Below are 16,678 nucleotides of genomic sequence, written 5' to 3'. Positions count from 1 at the left end.
ATAGTGAAACCGCCCTTTGCTATCCAAAAACATCAAATGGATTATTTTTCTTTTTTTCAATTTTTTTTATTTTATCTTTAAATAAATTAGAAAATCCTTCGTAAAATCGAAGAATCCTTTAAAGCTTGGTGGCTGATGGTGGTGCCACCGCTTTTCAGTGTTTTCTTGTGTGTTTTATGGTTTATCATTTGCTCTTTTGCCGTTTGCATTCTCATCGACCTATTCTCCGCACGCCCCGCAGCTCCCTTTGCTTTCGCATTGACGCTATATCATCTATATCTCTTCCATATATCCCGATTCCCCAGACACATTCCCACATTCGCCTTGCCCAAATTCAATTTGCAATCCGCGTGTGCTTCAACTCAACAAACGATTAATGCCACACGGATTTCACTTTGATTTTGCGCAATGTGCATGGAAAATGTGCCCGTGAAATCAGGCTATTAATCGCTTATACATATAACATTTGTCTGTGTTTTGTGTTTTTGTTGCTACCGCTTTACATATCCGTAGGCTAACCTATTGATTTGCGACTTCTCGGGGATCTCGGGGGCTTACAGTCGTCACAGTTATGTGTATATATATAAAAAAAATTTACAGTTTTACATAATTATGCAGCTAACTCTTTAGGGGGAGTGGGCGGAAGGACGCGAGCAATGCGAGGAACACTCGAATAAATCGTGATTACATTTCTCATTCTTTTTGACAAAAAAATACTTTCAATTAAATTTTAGCAAAAAAAAAAAAATAAAATTATAAAAAAAGGATTGTGTTTTTTGTTGTTGTTTTCCTGAAGGGGTTTCTCTTTTGGAAAGTTTGCCTTAAAGGTCGAAAATGGATGGGCGTTTTGGGCGGGGGAGTGTGCTGAGGGGTGTGAAGTATAGTATTTTATCTCTTGTTGTTTGTGGTCTCTGCTATATTTTCTTATTATTGTTGTTGTTGTGGCTACTGCGTTTGCAATTAAGTTAATTGTGTTTAATCAGTCTGAATTCCAACACTATGATCTGGGCTGTATGCGTGTGCGTTAGGGGCCAACATCTTACAGCTCGTCCTTGAGATCGGCATCGTCGCCGCCCTCCGGTGGCGGAGCACCGCCAGCACCCTGGTACAGCTTGGCGATCACCGGCTGAACGATGGCCTCCAGATCCTTCTTCTGCTTCTTGTACTCCTCGGGATCGGCATCGGGATTCTGCTCCAGCCACTTGATCGACTCATCGATGGCCGACTCCAGCTTGGTCTTCTCCTCGTCGCTCAGCTTGGCGCCCAGCTTGTCCTTGTCACCGATCTGGTTCTTCAGGCTGTAGGCATACGATTCCAGTTCGTTGCGCGACTCGACGCGCTCCTTCAGCTTCTTGTCCTCATCGGCGAACTTCTCGGCATCGCGGATCATGCGATCGATGTCCTCGGGCGTCAGACGGTTCTGGTCGTTGGTGATCACGATCTTCTCCTTGTTGCCGGTGCCCTTGTCCTCGGCGCTGACCTGCAGGATGCCGTTGGCGTCGATCTCGAACGATACCTCGATCTGGGGAATGCCACGAGGTGCTGGCGGAATGCCGGTCAAATCGAACTTGCCCAGCAGATGGTTGTCCTTGGTCATGGGACGCTCGCCCTCGTACACCTGAATGGTGACGGTGTGCTGGTTGTCGGAAGCAGTCGAGAACACCTGCGACTTCTTGGTGGGGATGACAGTGTTGCGGGGAATCAGCTTGGTCATCACACCGCCGACGGTCTCAATACCCATGGTCAGTGGGTTCACATCGAGCAGCACAATAGCATCGGTATCCTGTTCGCCAGAGAGCACACCAGCCTGCACAGCAGCACCATAGGCGACAGCCTCATCGGGATTGATGCCTCGGGACGGTTCCTTGCCGCCAAAGAAGTCCTTGACCAGCTGCTGAACCTTGGGGATACGCGTGGAGCCACCGACCAGCACAATCTCGTGCACGTCCTTCTTGTTCATGTCGGCATCCTCGAGCACCTTCTGCACGGGCTTCAGAGTGGAACGGAAGAGGTCCAGGTTCAGCTCCTCGAACTTGGCGCGGGTCAGGGTCTCGGAGAAGTCATCGCCCTCGAAGAAGGACTCGATTTCGATGCGCACCTGGTGGGAACCGGACAGAGCACGCTTGGCCTTCTCGACCTCACGACGCAGCTTCTGGACAGCACGGTTGTCCTTGCGGATATCCTTGCCCTTCTTCTTCTTGTACAGCTTGATGAAGTGATCCATCACACGCTGATCGAAGTCCTCACCACCCAAATGGGTGTCACCGTTGGTGGCCACCACCTCGAAAACACCGTTATCGATGGTCAGCAGGGAGACATCGAAGGTACCGCCGCCCAAATCGAACACCAGCACGTTCTTCTCGCCCTCCTTCTTGTCCAGACCGTAGGCAATAGCCGCGGCAGTGGGTTCGTTGATGATGCGCATAACCTGCAGACCGGCGATCACACCAGCATCCTTGGTGGCCTGACGCTGGGCATCGTTGAAGTAGGCTGGCACAGTGACGACGGCATGGGTGACCTTCTTGCCCAGATAGGCCTCGGCGGTTTCCTTCATCTTGCCCAGAACCATGGCGGAGATCTCCTCGGGAGCAAAGACCTTGGCGCCCTGCGACGTGTCAACGCTAATGTGTGGCTTCGAGTTCTTCTCGACAACCTTGAAAGGGAAGAACTTGATGTCGTGCTGCACATTGGTATCGGACCATTCGCGTCCAATCAGACGCTTGGCATCGAAGACCGTGTTCTCCGGGTTGGTGGTCAACTGATTCTTGGCAGCATCTCCAATCAGACGCTCACCGTCGGCAGTGAAGGCCACGTAGGAAGGAGTGATGCGGTTACCCTGGTCGTTGGCAATAATTTCAACGCGTCCGTTCTTGTAAACACCAACGCTGTAAGATGAAATTGTAAAATTAGTACTATATCTTAAGATAAAGGTAGGAAGTTGCTAGATCATGAGGTTGAGATACGAATCTACACGAGCAGATATTGTAACACTTGAACTTGAATCTATACTACGAGGGAAAATGACTAATCATTTGCGCACGTGGAAGTGAGCTAATATATTCAAAATTTTCTCGATTTCAGCAAATTTGTAAAAGGGTTAAACAATTAAATGTTTAGAAATACGTGGGATTTATATTCTATTAATTAATCAAGTCGTTTCAATTCGAAACCGTAAGCTTGGTCATTAGACATTTTCTGAATTGTTATAAACTTATAAGTACACGAAAAATAAATATAAATAATATAGCTACATATTTAAATAGCTAATGAAAGTACAAAAATCACTGCACAATGAATAATTTAATGATTGTTTTAAATTTTACGAGCCAGTAGTCACGTGGGATATGGGATCTCAGGGTTTGTGTTTCCAGGACATTAACAGGATTACTTACCAGGAGTATGTGGTTCCCAAGTCAATACCGATCACTGTTCCCAGCTCCTTGTCCTTCTCCTTCTTTTCCTCGCCCAGCGAGAGGCCCACAAAGGCCACGACAGCCAGTAATATGCATAACCTCATATTGAAGATCTCTCAGAAAACTGCAAGTAAAAGAATGGGTACAAACTTAGTTAATTTTGGCAATTAATTCAAGCTCGGCTTTTGTACACGTCAACACAATCACACACAGACACACATGCACGCACTCTCTTCGAGAGAACTATAAGTGCTGACGTCGGTCAACTGTCAACAGGTACCGTTAGTTGTGCCACTTTGGCAGCCAGATTGTTGTATTACAATTGTTTGACACCGACGTACCTTTTAGGGGAGTTACTGCTAAGAAATCAAGATCGGCTAAAGAACACGTCTACCTCGATGGCTAACTGCCCGGCAATTGTTAAGCGCTGTGCTCATCGCTGCTGACATTGACCGACGCCGACGTCGCCGCAAGAGAAATAGAGAGAGTGGTGGGCGAGAGCAGCGAAATTTGTATACGTGTAACATTTTTCTGGTTCTTTCTGAGAGTGCTGCCGGTGAAAGAGCGGCCAAAGAACTGGTTTTCCTTTTTGTTCTTTCACGCACTTTGGAGAAAGTCACACCAAATAACTAAATTTGCACAGCTGTTTCGGGTTCTAAGTTTATACAAGTTTTTTTTCTTTTGTTTCTATGCCACTGACGTGTACTTTTGGCCAATCGGAGAGGAGAGCAAATGAGCTTAAATCTGCCAAATAAATGACGTGTACCAAGCGGATTGAGCACAAACAGACGCACACATCCCTACACCCACTCACACAGACAGCGGCACGCGCAGGCGCTATTCACTCTTTAAAAATTTAACTCGTGCGAAATAAACTGTTAATTTAATGTAACAAAAACATGCAGTTGCAACTAATTTGAATTTAAGTTAAACTATTCAAAACCAACTGGAGGAGAATAACCCCAAGTTTATTCACCAAACTGGTTTTTTGGATATTAGCATAATTTAGGCGTCTCGACCACCACGTCATAGCTTGGTCTTTATTGATGCAACTCAAAACTCAATTCACACGTTTTTACTTTATTTTTGGGCACGTGCTGGCAAACTTTTTTAAGGGGCAGGCATTTTTTATAGTTCTTTTTCTATTGCCAACATGGCGACTGAGTTGCAGTGTAGTTGTATTAGTGGCCCTTTCCGCTCTCGGTTATCCTGTCCTATATTCACTTAATATTCTGGCAGTGCAACTGCACTTTTCAGGTATTGTTGCTAGTCGCTGATTGTTTTCATTGGCACTTACACTTATCGCTGAACGGCTCACAAGTTTCACTGTGTTTCGATTTAATTTTCTCGACGCTTCAAATGGAAATGACTGAGTAGAATATCTGGCTGCTGCTTTCTGACTTTTTGCCGGCGCTTTCTACGCACTCACACAATCACACGCGGTGACACACACACGAGCGTGCAACTCTGGGGCCAAAAAGACACGTCAGTGGTCATTTAGTGTTGGAAAACGGGAGTCGGACCAGCAAATTACCGCCTTAGTTGAGGTTCAAAAAGCTAACTTCATTTGGGGAAAATCTTAATTACTCTTCAATGAATTTATCTGTTCACATATGCTAGGTACTTAAAAATGTTGCCTGGAAAACTACAAGCACTCGTACTAATAGTCTAGTCCATATTTCATTCAAAAATATTCAAATTTTCATTCAAGCTGAATATATATAATACATAGATAAATCTTTTGCTTCAGAATGGTCATTAGAAGTAATTAAAAGTTATATTTCTTTTTGAACAGATATATATTGAGTTAAACACACATTAATTGTTCAAAAATTTTTAGGTTTTAGGAGCACATAAAAAAAAAAAAAAAAATTATGTATCTTAACTTATTCATTTGTTGGATTTCCAATAACCATATAGTCTTTTGAATTTTATATTTTGATGCCGCAAACAATACAACAACGGAAAGCTTAAAATTAGAAACCACTTTTGCTTATACTTACATTTGCTAACTAAAACTATTAAAAAAAATATTCACTTATATAGTTAGTTGTCACTTTTTGTCACAGTAGTATAGTCTTTGTTGTTTTTTGGCTTGGTTTTTAATTGATATAATGGAAATGTAACGATATTTGTTTATGTATTTCACAGCGCGTTGTGTTGTTCTTATTGGAATATTTAAATTGAATAAATCGCGTTTCTCTTTTGCTGTGATGTTATTCCTTGTACTTTTGTTTTGAAATTGATTATCGCTCTCTGCACCTCGGCTATTTATTGCTCTGCGCTCCAACTTACCACTGACGTGTCGATGTTTTTATCTTTCTAGAAACTTATCGATGTTTCGCAGGTAATCGAATAAGTCAAAACGGTAGGTACGTACCACAAAATTCAAAAAGAGGGATTTGAATAATAATATCTTAAGGCAGCGGGAGCTTTAATTTGTGTTTCTAATTTAATTTTTGTATTAATACCCTATTAAAAAGGATTACATTTTTTTAAATTTTAAATTGTAATTTTATCGATTATTTCCAAAAATGTTTCGCCTCTAATACTGACGTGTCTTAAACAATATTGTGGTTCCGCCCACTAGAGGGTTAACTCTCTCCGAGCTTTTTCCTTTTTGTTTACCCAAACATTTTCGGAGCGGAGAGAGTGAGATGTTTGGCCTTCTTTTTTGTTGTTTGTCTGATGCAAATATGCGTTTGCTTTGAGTAACGAGACCACTGACGTGTACGTTGCCCCAGGTTTACCGTTAAACTTCCAGCTGGATCTGGATGATTACCGTTACTTAAGTGGGGCGAAATTATTTACATACTTTTTCGGTATTTCAAGATTTTGCATAGCAAATATTAAGAAAATAAACAAAATTCCCCTTTATCTGTACATTTTTTATAAACAAAACAAAATTTTTTTAACATTTCAATTCAAAGATCCAAGCAACAAATTTATAAATCTATTTCCTACGGCATTACAAAAATAAACACTTAATAAGCGATATATGTATGTACATATATGACCAATTATTATATCTTTATAATTTAGTTATTCAAAAATGGTTTCTACTAATCTGGATTTTTAAAAAACTTGACAAATTACAAAAAAAATAAAGGAAAAAAATATTAAATTTGGTGTTATATGTACATAAGCATGTACATAATTCCAATTATTGTCTATTTAAAAATAAATTGCTTATTTTCAAATATGTTATTAATGTTATATTTAAAATGTAAGCCCAAACCTTAACCTTAATAAAACATTGATATGTAATAATTTAACAATTGAACAATGACTCTCGAAAATTAAAACAGCATTGTTGATTGCTAATTAGTTTAGTTTGTCCTGCATTCCAGGGAAGATTTAAATATATTAGTGACCTGTAAAATATTTATATGTTGACAAATACATATGATTTGGATAAAACAAAACACTTTTTAAAAACGCATAGGTATAAAGATGTTTATTAAAATTTCTTTTAAAACCACACAAAAGTGTAATTTAAAAGAATTATTTTTAAATGTATAAGGTCGTTAGTAATATTTTGGTTAATTTAAAATACAAATACGTAGCTCTGGCAATTTCCAGGCATTTCGCAAATCTCCATTTGGATTGATATTTTCCATAAATCAGTGAACTGCGATAAGACTGATACCAGAGCATATAATATATAGCGAGTTCTTGAACCGTCCAGCAAAGAACCGTTATCAGCTCGCATCCGCCCGAGAATAAAAAGAACGCCCAGAGTTTCTTTGGTTTTTTATGTCGACTTTTGTGATGACACTCAATCAATATCAATATATTTTCATAACAATACATAATAGCATGTAATAATCGTTTTTTTTTTTTATATTATTCCCCCGCTCAGCGTCCCCATCGATATTGTATCGTACTTTACATTAAAAAGTATATGTTGACAAAATTTTGGTGTGGAATTCGACCAAAATCGTTTCACGGATGTTTTTTTTTTTTTTTTTGCATTTTGTCGCAGATTGTGCAGGAAAAAGGATGGACAAGTTGTACTTTAAGCAACACATTCAATAATCTCTATTCGGTAATTTCGATATCTATAAAAAAAAAAAATACAAGTTGATAAAATCTAGGTTCTCTATGGCATATTTGCTACATTCGGATTTTTTGGATAAAGAAAATGATGCGACGTGGTCAAAAGAATGGGCCACATCATTCGGTTTCCACAATATTTAAAGCTTATCGTCATATAAAAATCATTTGCTTCACAATGCTGTCGTGTTTTTGTGAGTGTTCTTTTTGTTTGGTCAAAAGTTTCTGGCTATTTTAAAAATGAACAAAAATCGCTGAGATGTACATATATATATATATAAAAAATCGGAGCGTAAAGAAAAGCACATCGAAAATAGTAATAGTAGTTAATAGTTGTATAAGAGTATAGTTACAGTTGCTTTGTTTTGTTTTCTTTTTGTTTTTTGGTTTTTTCTGGGCAATAGAGTGCACAAAAATGGTTTACTTTCTTCGTATATAATATATAAAGTTGCTTTAAGTTGAATTTGTATGCTTGGCTTTCCTTCGCTAGTTGCTGAAACGCTTGAGTTGCATAGATCCGTTTTTGGTTTTTCTTTATCTTTTTTTTTTAAGAGAGTTTGGTCCAAAACTGCGACACGAAGGGAACTTATTAATGGATACAGCATGCAGGCCTCAAGATATCTGGCCGATCTATAGATCGTTTGCTAGTTAACAATATCAACAAAGGGCAAGCTGCTTTTACATTTAATTGGGTCGGTTTTAGATGATCTTTCAAACTGAAAAACAAATTGTGGGACCTTTCTAGTTATCTAGGCATAATTCTTGGCAGTTGACCTTCTATTGATTTGTAATTTTAGAACTCACAAAGGGTGCTGGAAATATTTTGAATATCTTGGCTAAAATGTTAAATTTGTGTTAAGTTTGACTTGTTCCATTTACAATGCACAAATTATGACACTTTTGTGGTAATAACTTTTGAAGTCTCATTAAAACTGAAGAGGTCAACTGCCTGTGAACTATTCAAAGATGATTTTCTCCTTCAATGCAATTCTTTGTCCAACGAATGGGAGAACCCTCCATTATACATATATCTTGTGGGTGTATATATAGTGGTGTACATATATATATATATTCTGTGTTCTGCTTGGTGCGGTGGCAGCAAATTGTTTCATCATTATCATCCACATCCACATCCTCATCCTCATCCTCAACATTCTACTCCTCCTCCTAATCGTCGTCATCCTTGGACTCGCTGCGTGTGGCGCCTCTACTCGTGCCTCACTCCGCAAATGGACAGGAACGTACTGAAGTTGTGCAGACTGCAGGCGGGCAGCACTGTGTAGACAACGGCCGCCGTCTCCTGGCACTTGATCCGGAAATCGTGCAGCGCCTGGAAGAGCAGATCCGTCGCCGGTGCGGCATTCACCTGATAGAATAGCTTCAGATGAATCGCCGGCACCTGCTGGTGCTGATCCCCGCCAGCGCCGCCCGGTTGCTGCGTGGGCGTGGCCGGTGGCGTTCCCGAGGAGTTCGTCGTCTGTGGCGCCGGCTTCTTGGCCAGCGGATAGTCCTTCAGCAGGCGATTCACCACATACGTCAGGATCTCGTCCAGATGCTCGGCACTAACCGATTGCGCCAAACGGCAGTGGTTGCCCAGTATATCGTCGCTCAGCTGGGTCAGTTGGGTGGTGGACGAGGCCAGACCAGTGGACACATAGCAAACGATGGCCGCACAATTGTTCTCGTAGTTCCAGCGGCGTCGTATCGAAATGGTGTAGTCACCCACCGAACAGCCAGTCTCCTCATCTAAAAAATAGTGTTAAGTTTAAGGAATCCTCTATTTTTTTCCACTTTAATGTTGCCTTACAGTCGAACCGATCGTTGTGGGTGTGAGCCCACACCTGCCATTCGACGAGTGCCTCACGCGGCAGCGCTGGCAGGACAATGTAGTCCATGATGGCATTGGTGGTGCGACGCTCCCACTGGCGACGCGCCTCGCCAATGAAGGCCGGATGGGTAACGAAGCAGATGCCGTGCACCACATCCCGCAGCTGGCCGTGGGCATTCATCGCCTTGGCGATCCGGCTGATGTGGCGCAACGTTAGCTTGCACTGCGGACGGATGCCGCCCTCGATGATTGTCATGCTGCCCGGAACCAGGGCGATTTGGCCGGAGATGTACGTAATGTCGCCAATCTAGAGGAGATGTTCAATTAGTTTGGGTATCACATAAACTGAGAAGTTATACTAAATGGTAACTTCATTTAATGGCTATAGTTTGTTTAGGAAACAAAAGTAAACAGATAAAAACCAACATTCAGGATAGCTCTTAATATGAAAATACGATTAAGGAATGATTGTAGCCAAGCTATGGTTTCAGTTAACTTATATTTTCTCCTCTTTAAGGAACACTTCTCACCCGTGTGGACTGGCTATATGGACCAATGTTGGCCGGCGCCCAGTGCGAGATGCCCTGGACATGCATCGTATTCCGGCGACCGTTGAGCAGCGCCGCCGCCGTTTCCTCGCCCTCGCGATCCCGCTCCTCGGCACTGGATATCGCACCGGCCACTGGCTGGCGATAGGCAATCGCCTCCATCACCACATGACAGCCATCCGGTAGCGGACACTCGACGCACACACGCGTCGGCGGATTGTGGAAGTCGAAGGCGCGATGGTAGATCCGATTCAGTGCCGGGTACTCGCCAATGGAGCGCACATACAGCGTGACGTAGCACAGGTCCTGCAGATCGTAGCCCCTGGAGTGGCAGAGATCGCTCAGCTTGTCCAGCGCCTGCTGCATTCCCTGCTCAATGCCCTCCGTTCCGGAGCCTGTCGAAGGATTAATAAAGGTATTAGCATTTAATTCTCAGTGGAAATATACAAAGAAAACACGGTGGTCATTGGTTTGAGTAGAATGAAATGGTTAGAAAGTAAAGCAAATGTGGTATTTGTTTTCTAGTTTAAATTAATGAGGTGAAATGATAAATAAATTCTTTAAAAATCAGACAAATGTTAGCAAAGAGCTCAAGATACAGAAATTGTTTTCTAGGTTTAAGTTTATATGAGTACATAAACTTCCTGGCTTACAAGTTTATGCTTAATTAGTTCAGTGTAATGAGTTGAAATAGTACTTTATGGTTATTGAACTTGATTAGCTTGAACGACCACCGTGTTGTTTCGGAACAGAGATAGTATTGAGATGCAATAGAGACTCTTTTTGGATACCCTGTATGCCCGCCAGCCACATCCAGCCCTTGGCATTGATGGCCGCTCTGGCCTCGTTGGCCAGTGGACGGAATTCCCGCTCGTACTTCAGCGGACTGGGCGGTTGTGTGGCAGCAGATGCAGGTGCTCCTCCTCCAGCTCCAGCTCCTCCCGGATGACAGCAGGTATTTGCGGTTAGCCCAAGCGAGGAGATGGCCAGCGACAGCGAGCCGCAAACGGCGGCCGTGCTGCTGCCGAGTCCATGGCCACCGGCCTGGCTCTGTGAGCTGGCCAAGCTGCTCATCCCGCCATCGGCATTGTGATGGTGATGGCTATGGCTGTGACTGGTGGTGTTATGGCTGTGGGCATTCAAGCCTGCATTCGCATTGCCATGGCCGGTGGTCAGCAGCATGGAGGCACACGCCGAGGTGGAACAGAGGTACGGCTGGCCACCGCCGAGCATCGGCGCTATCGCCGCCGCCGCTGTGGGCTCGTCGACGCTGGCGCTCTTCGTGACAATGGGTATCGGCGAGGAGGCGGTGGCGGCCAGATGTCGGCCAAAGGAGTTACTCCGCGATATCAGCTCGCTTTGGCTCAGTGATTCGCGGAGTCGGGTCTCCTTTTCGATCAGCTCCAGTTCCGTTTCACTGAAGTCCGGATCGCTAAGGTCGCTGTACGTCGATTCGTTCAGGTCGCTAATGTAGTCGAGTGAACGCTTAACGAAGACGACATCACCGCATCCGCCACCACCGCCGCCAACGCCACCGACGACTCCAACGACTCCTCCTCCTCCGCCGCCGCCGCCGCCGCTGCTGTTCGAAGCTCCTCCTCCGCCGCCGCCGCCGCCGCCGCTCGAATCCTTCGGCTGCAGCGTTAGCTTGGTGAAGTTGATGTAGCCCACCGGACAGATGGGATCCGCACTGCTGATGATCGTCTGGATGTCCTCGACCACGATCCGCTGCCGAAAGAGCGGGCAGTCCAGGGTGAAGGTCTCGTACTCGCCGCCCTCGCCGCAGACATTCAGTCCGTACTTGTCGCGCATCTTCAGCAGGTGCGGCTGCATCTCGCGCAGCGATTTGCCCAGATGGCGGTCCGGCACGAGGCCCAGGGCAGCCACCTGTGACCGGCACGTTCAACGGGGGAGAGAGGGAGGCGCCACGGGTGGTTAGGATAGGGGAATATTGCGACAGAAGGAACACCTTCGATGGAGGGCAGAATTCGTTGTCTACATCCTGGTTATAATCCCCAATGTTCCTATACTTTAAAAGTTAATTCGCTCTAATCAAAAGTACCAACTAAACTCTTGATATCATTTATTTGCTATCGTTGATATCATTTTTAGTTCTAGTTGATATATATTATATCTTTTAATTCTGCATATTTTGTACTCTTTAAATTGAAAAGCAATAATTTAAATACTCTACCTCATTTAATATTTTAATAAAATATGAAATTTGTTTCTAAATAAATATGTGCTTTTAGCATTCAACAAATAATTCTTAAAGTCGGATTTGATCTTTGTTTTGATATTACTTATTTCATTTTCATTTTTTTTTTAGTGTTGTATCCGCAAATAAAAAATCTGCCAAATCATCTCTTCTGCTTTGAAAAGAAATCGTGGTAATGAACTTCACAACGCCATCCATCAATCGAAGCACAATAAAAGTTGAGGACTCAAATTGATGAGCAAACAGTAAATAATTGTATTTTACAAACGTTGCAAATGGGCGAGTGATGTGGAATTCAGGTGAAGTAGATCGTTTTCAGCTGAACAATCGGAGCGCTAGTGTTTACATGGGCTAAATTTAGCAGAAACGACAATTCAGCTGAGGAACCAGGCCGTGAAAATGGGATTCCATGCGATTACGAAACCCGCAAAACGTTTATCTCATTGTAATCTATTTTTATAACGATCCAAATTGACCGATTAAAGTGAAATGATTGCTTTCGATACAATACCAAGCTGATCGAAATTATTACAGGTTTTTGCTTAAACAATCAAACGAATTTGCCAACCATCGAAGATGTTGTTTCTTTGGGAATCTGAATGGGATTTCTGAATCGTTTTTGGTTACCTTGATGATGATGGCGTGCACCTGGCAGTCGATCATCTCCTGCAGCAATTCAGTCTGATCTCTCCTCCACAAGTAGGCCAGGGATATCAGGTTCAGGCGGCTGCAGACGTTCTCCACCCGAACGCGCTGGTAATCCGAGAGGATGGCGCCCACGGCCACCGCGTCCACTTGGAGTTCGTGCTGTCAATGGAGTCAAATGAAAGGCAGATATTAGTTATTCACCTAGAAAGAACATGTGCAAAGATAGAGAAGGCATAAGAGAAGGTCTGCGAAAGAGTGCGCCTCTAAAATGTAAGAAACTCGGTTAACAATGCTATAGAACCTCTAGATTTCCCAATATGGTGTTATAAGATATCATATTACACATAGTAAAAATAAGAAGGTATATCTACGATCAATGATTATTAAAAAAAATAATATAATATCATAATATCTTAAAAACGTTACAACTTTCTATAATATAAAAGTTACAACCAATAAAAAACAATATGTTATGCAGAGTATTTCTTTTTTAAGAACCCATTACCTTTAAAAAAACAAACACTGTATTACTTCCCATAAATGGGATTAAGAAAACAGTTTAATTTCCTATCAGCTCAACGCGGATCAAAATGTAATATTAATGACGAGTGAAAAACAGCTCAGAAATTATAACAAAGTCGGACATGGAGTGTTATCAGCTAAGCGAATGCAAAAGTGTAATTACAGTTTGAGTGCAGTTGAGATACTGATAGCGGGTTATTAATGCGCCTGTCAAACTGTAATCACCATTTAAAGTCTCCTTGGTTCGTTCAATTTCTTGCAGTATCGAAGGGTAAATAGTAAATAAACAATTTGTGCGATTACTCTTACTCGTTATTGTTATTGTTTGGTTCGATGCGGTTTCTGTGTGATATATTCCGCTGTGTTTCTATTTATTTATTTGTTTGTTTGTATTTAACCCGGGCAGTTCACGTGCACGGCAACAAAAACATTTTCGTACCGTCTCGATTGGCCGGGCATCGCGATAAGATTACCGCCCGGCGATTTCCCACCGCGAATTAAGGAGGAGGAGGTGCCACCCAATTACGGTGCGGTTTGCGGTTGCAGTTGCAATCTCCTCGCTGCACTTGATTGATGAGGAACGAGGATGAGTGGGTGAACAGGCGAGCAAGGAGCCAAGGAGCCAAGGACACGGCACAACAATCACGGATACATGAAACAAGTCCCTGATCTTGATAGCCCCACAAACGCTCCACTCAGCGGAAAGTATTGAAAATAGTTTTAGTTATTTATACCACAGCTGATAACGCATGGGTTTCCCCAAATAATCACGCAAATGATATAAAAAAAACCTGGATAGCTAAAAAAAATTATACATGTATGTATCCAAATTTTATAAGGTGTGCAATTTGTTTTATTATTTAAAGAAAAATGAAATTCCTTTCTAATAACATTTTAACTTTCTTTCGCAATTATTTCTTTTCGAAATTTAATACAAATATTTTTCCTGTGCAGGAAAAATCCAGTAAACCATATCTGATAACCTTTCCGATTCCCTTAATTTCTACAAATATCAACAGAATTTTGTGGGAACACAAACAAGTTATTCGAATCAGTTTCAAGTAATTTTCGGTATTAGGGTAGAGCCTGCTTTGATCTAACTCTGAAACTTAATCTCTAGCTAGACATATCAGTGGTCAAATATAATATATACAACTCGATTATTGGAACTTGCAACAGCAATAAAACAAATGTAACAAGGAGTACCGTGCCATGCAATCGATTTCCCACCCAAGTTTCCTTATCACCAGCTTTAATCGGAATCGGGGGTTTTCGAGGGGTGGGAGGGGGCGGTAGGCAGAGAACGAACAATCATTAAGCAATCAATCACCTTGCATGTCTCCAGCAGACTATATAGATCCTCGACCTCGTCGTCATCGGTGGGCACGTACTGCTTGCCAGTTTGGGTGCTCTTGCCCTTGGTCTCTCGCCGGTACAGCGGCAATCCCATCGCGCTGGCCAGAATCTCGATGCCCATGTGGCCGACCGTCTGGTACATAAAGCTGTCCAGTTCGTCTGGAAGGTAACAACAATTGGGCGGCATTGCGGCCTCAGATCAAATGGCAGCGGGTACAAGGCGAATCGGTGGTAAGTGATTTCGCAAATAATATTGACCATCTAATCTGATCCATGGCATCAATCTAACACTGTGGAACTTGCCTACCTCAAAATTTAAGACAAGGTTTAAATAAAAACCACATTCACTAATGAACTGCAAGATTTATGGAATTGAATATACACATATCTGACTTTAAAAATATCAAATTGGGCAACTGTAAACATATTGTGAAGCACATTAATTTTGAAAATTGTAAAATAAAGAATTGGACAACTCTATATTGTAACAAAATAATGATCTGACCAAAGGCATTGATTTATAAAGGGTATACAATATGTTTAAACTTGTTGAAAATCGAAAGACTTGCCTAAAAAATTGGTAGAACTTTAAGTCCCCTGAAGAAGGGTTTTTGGAATTGGCAAATTATAAATTGGTTAGGAGTATCAAAAGGGCCTTGCAAAATCCTTACTAAATTAAAGGTTTATATTGTTTATCGCTGTTGTTGATTCTTAGTTGATGGTTTTTGAAGACTCACCTCTGTCCTTGGGATGCAGATTGGCTAGAGCGACGATTTCGTGTCCCTCGGCGACGCACTGCATCATGTTGTAGCAGCTGTCCTTGCCGCCACTTACCATGGCCACCACCCGCATCTTGCCGCCGATTTCGCTCAGTGTAATTAGATGGGATGGGATGGGATGTGTGCGAGTGTGTGTGTGTTTGGGGAGCGTGTGTGTGTGTGTGATGCTTCTGGCCTCTCCTTTATCTTTAGCTTTATTTTTGGCTTAGTTTGTGCTGCTCGTTAGTCTCGAAGTGCGTGCTCATTTGGTCTGCTTTGTTGACTAGACTGATTTGCCGTGTCTTTTGGTTTGTTTTTCTCTTCTCCGTCGCCTTTTCTGCTCTTGTGCTGCCAAAGAAAATAAAATAGAAGGCAAAACAAAAATCAGGAAGAGGTAAATTGACTGGTTAAAAGCTTTCAAACTGTATAAGTGGCCGTGTAATTGTTTTAAAACCGTAAGTGCTTGTTGCTCGGAAAATTGAATTAATGCTAGGAAAAATCTCCGCACACACACACAAACACGCACGCACAAGCGATCTGATTGCATTATCACAGGACCTCGCTCTCTCCACTCTTCCCCCTTTTTCTAATTGGAAAATTGCATGAAGGTCAGACACACACACACGCGGACTTATCGAAGCACATACGTTTATTTTGCTTGCATTTGTTTTGAGCGAAATATTTAAACGTGTATAAATCAACGTTTTATAAATAAATCGAAATTAGTTGCGCCGGTAGAAGAAGCGCGTGTAACAACAACAAAAACAAACATGCCGAACAGAAAAACAACAAAGCGCAAAAAGAAAACGAAAGTAAGGCGAAAGGAAATTAAGGAAAAGAGAGTGTTATATACACAAATACACCCATACACACTCACACAGATTTGACCCAAATATAATATTTTCAACATATAACATTTTCTTTTCCTTTTTCTTTTTGGATGAACTCACTCTGGATACCAAAACACAACCCAACTCACACACACACGCACCCACACAGGCGCAACCGCAAATAAACACACACTTTGCGAATTTCGAAAAACAACAAACACAATTCAGTTTGACAATTGTTGCAAAATCGAATGCAGGATTGTATATTGAAGTCAATCGAAGAAACCGAAATGGAGGCTTACCAACCCAACTGGGCGAGCTTTGTAATTGTTGTGCGACAGAACTTTACGCCAACGTAAATGGCAAAAAATTAATTTTTTTGCCGCTATTGCAGCGCCAGTGTTGCCAAATGGCGTGAATCCAAACATGCCAAACAGTTGCGGTCTAGGACAACATACTAAAAAATACTGTACTATAAAAAGCTCAAAAGTTTCGGTTCAT

General features: G+C 42.2%; 2 protein-coding genes across 7 annotated transcripts; both read right to left on the bottom strand.

Annotated features, from left to right (window-relative positions):
• Nucleotides 1–41: 41 nt before the first annotated feature.
• Nucleotides 42–5,661, bottom strand: LOC108101682 (endoplasmic reticulum chaperone BiP). Of its 3 annotated transcripts, none has more exons than XM_017206104.2 (3): nucleotides 5,417–5,661; nucleotides 3,393–3,537; nucleotides 42–2,885 (listed from the first exon to the last, which is right to left on the bottom strand). In XM_017206104.2, exons 2-3 carry the CDS (start codon nucleotides 3,515–3,517, stop codon nucleotides 1,040–1,042), a joined length of 1,971 nt encoding a protein of 656 aa, XP_017061593.1. In that variant the 5' UTR covers nucleotides 3,518–3,537; nucleotides 5,417–5,661; the 3' UTR covers nucleotides 42–1,039. The 3 variants fall into 3 exon arrangements, with proteins under 3 accessions (XP_017061593.1, XP_017061594.1, XP_017061595.1); XM_017206105.2 differs by lacking the exon at nucleotides 5,417–5,661 and adding an exon at nucleotides 4,711–4,849; XM_017206106.2 differs by lacking the exon at nucleotides 5,417–5,661 and adding an exon at nucleotides 3,755–3,862.
• Nucleotides 5,662–7,158: 1,497 nt separating this feature from the next.
• Nucleotides 7,159–16,611, bottom strand: LOC108101668. Of its 4 annotated transcripts, none has more exons than XM_017206089.2 (8): nucleotides 16,480–16,611; nucleotides 15,327–15,695; nucleotides 14,564–14,748; nucleotides 12,691–12,870; nucleotides 10,637–11,732; nucleotides 9,828–10,240; nucleotides 9,277–9,604; nucleotides 7,159–9,215 (listed from the first exon to the last, which is right to left on the bottom strand). In XM_017206089.2, the coding sequence occupies exons 2-8, from the start codon at nucleotides 15,439–15,441 to the stop codon at nucleotides 8,677–8,679; spliced, it is 2,856 nt and encodes a 951-aa protein (XP_017061578.1). In that variant the 5' UTR covers nucleotides 15,442–15,695; nucleotides 16,480–16,611; the 3' UTR covers nucleotides 7,159–8,676. The 4 variants fall into 4 exon arrangements, with proteins under 4 accessions (XP_017061578.1, XP_017061579.1, XP_017061580.1 ...); XM_017206090.2 differs by having other exon boundaries at nucleotides 16,484–16,608; XM_017206091.2 differs by lacking the exon at nucleotides 16,480–16,611 and adding an exon at nucleotides 16,298–16,445.
• Nucleotides 16,612–16,678: the final 67 nt, after the last annotated feature.

The sequence above is a fragment of the Drosophila ficusphila genome, unplaced genomic scaffold, assembly GCF_018152265.1.
Source record: "Drosophila ficusphila isolate 14025-0441.05 unplaced genomic scaffold, ASM1815226v1 contig_198, whole genome shotgun sequence".
NCBI lineage: Eukaryota > Metazoa > Arthropoda > Insecta > Diptera > Drosophilidae > Drosophila > Drosophila ficusphila.
The sequence above is the reverse complement of the archived record's forward strand: the minus strand, read 5'-3'. Positions and strand labels throughout refer to the sequence as shown.

Bases quoted from the DNA above. Each gene is read 5' to 3' on its own strand.
- LOC108101668 (XM_017206089.2), bottom strand. From the start codon at position 15,441: ATGCGGGTGGTGGCCATGGTAAGTGGCGGCAAGGACAGCTGCTACAAC. The intron at 11,733-12,690 runs GTAACCAAAAAC...TGCCGGTCACAG, and splicing joins TGCACGCCATCATCATCAAG to GTGGCTGCCCTGGGCCTCGT. The intron at 9,605-9,827 runs GTGAGAAGTGTT...CATCTCCTCTAG, and splicing joins CATATAGCCAGTCCACACGG to ATTGGCGACATTACGTACAT.
- LOC108101682 (XM_017206104.2), bottom strand. From the start codon at position 3,517: ATGAGGTTATGCATATTACTGGCTGTCGTGGCCTTTGTGGGCCTCTCG. The intron at 2,886-3,392 runs GTAAGTAATCCT...TTCATCTTACAG, and splicing joins TTGGGAACCACATACTCCTG to CGTTGGTGTTTACAAGAACG.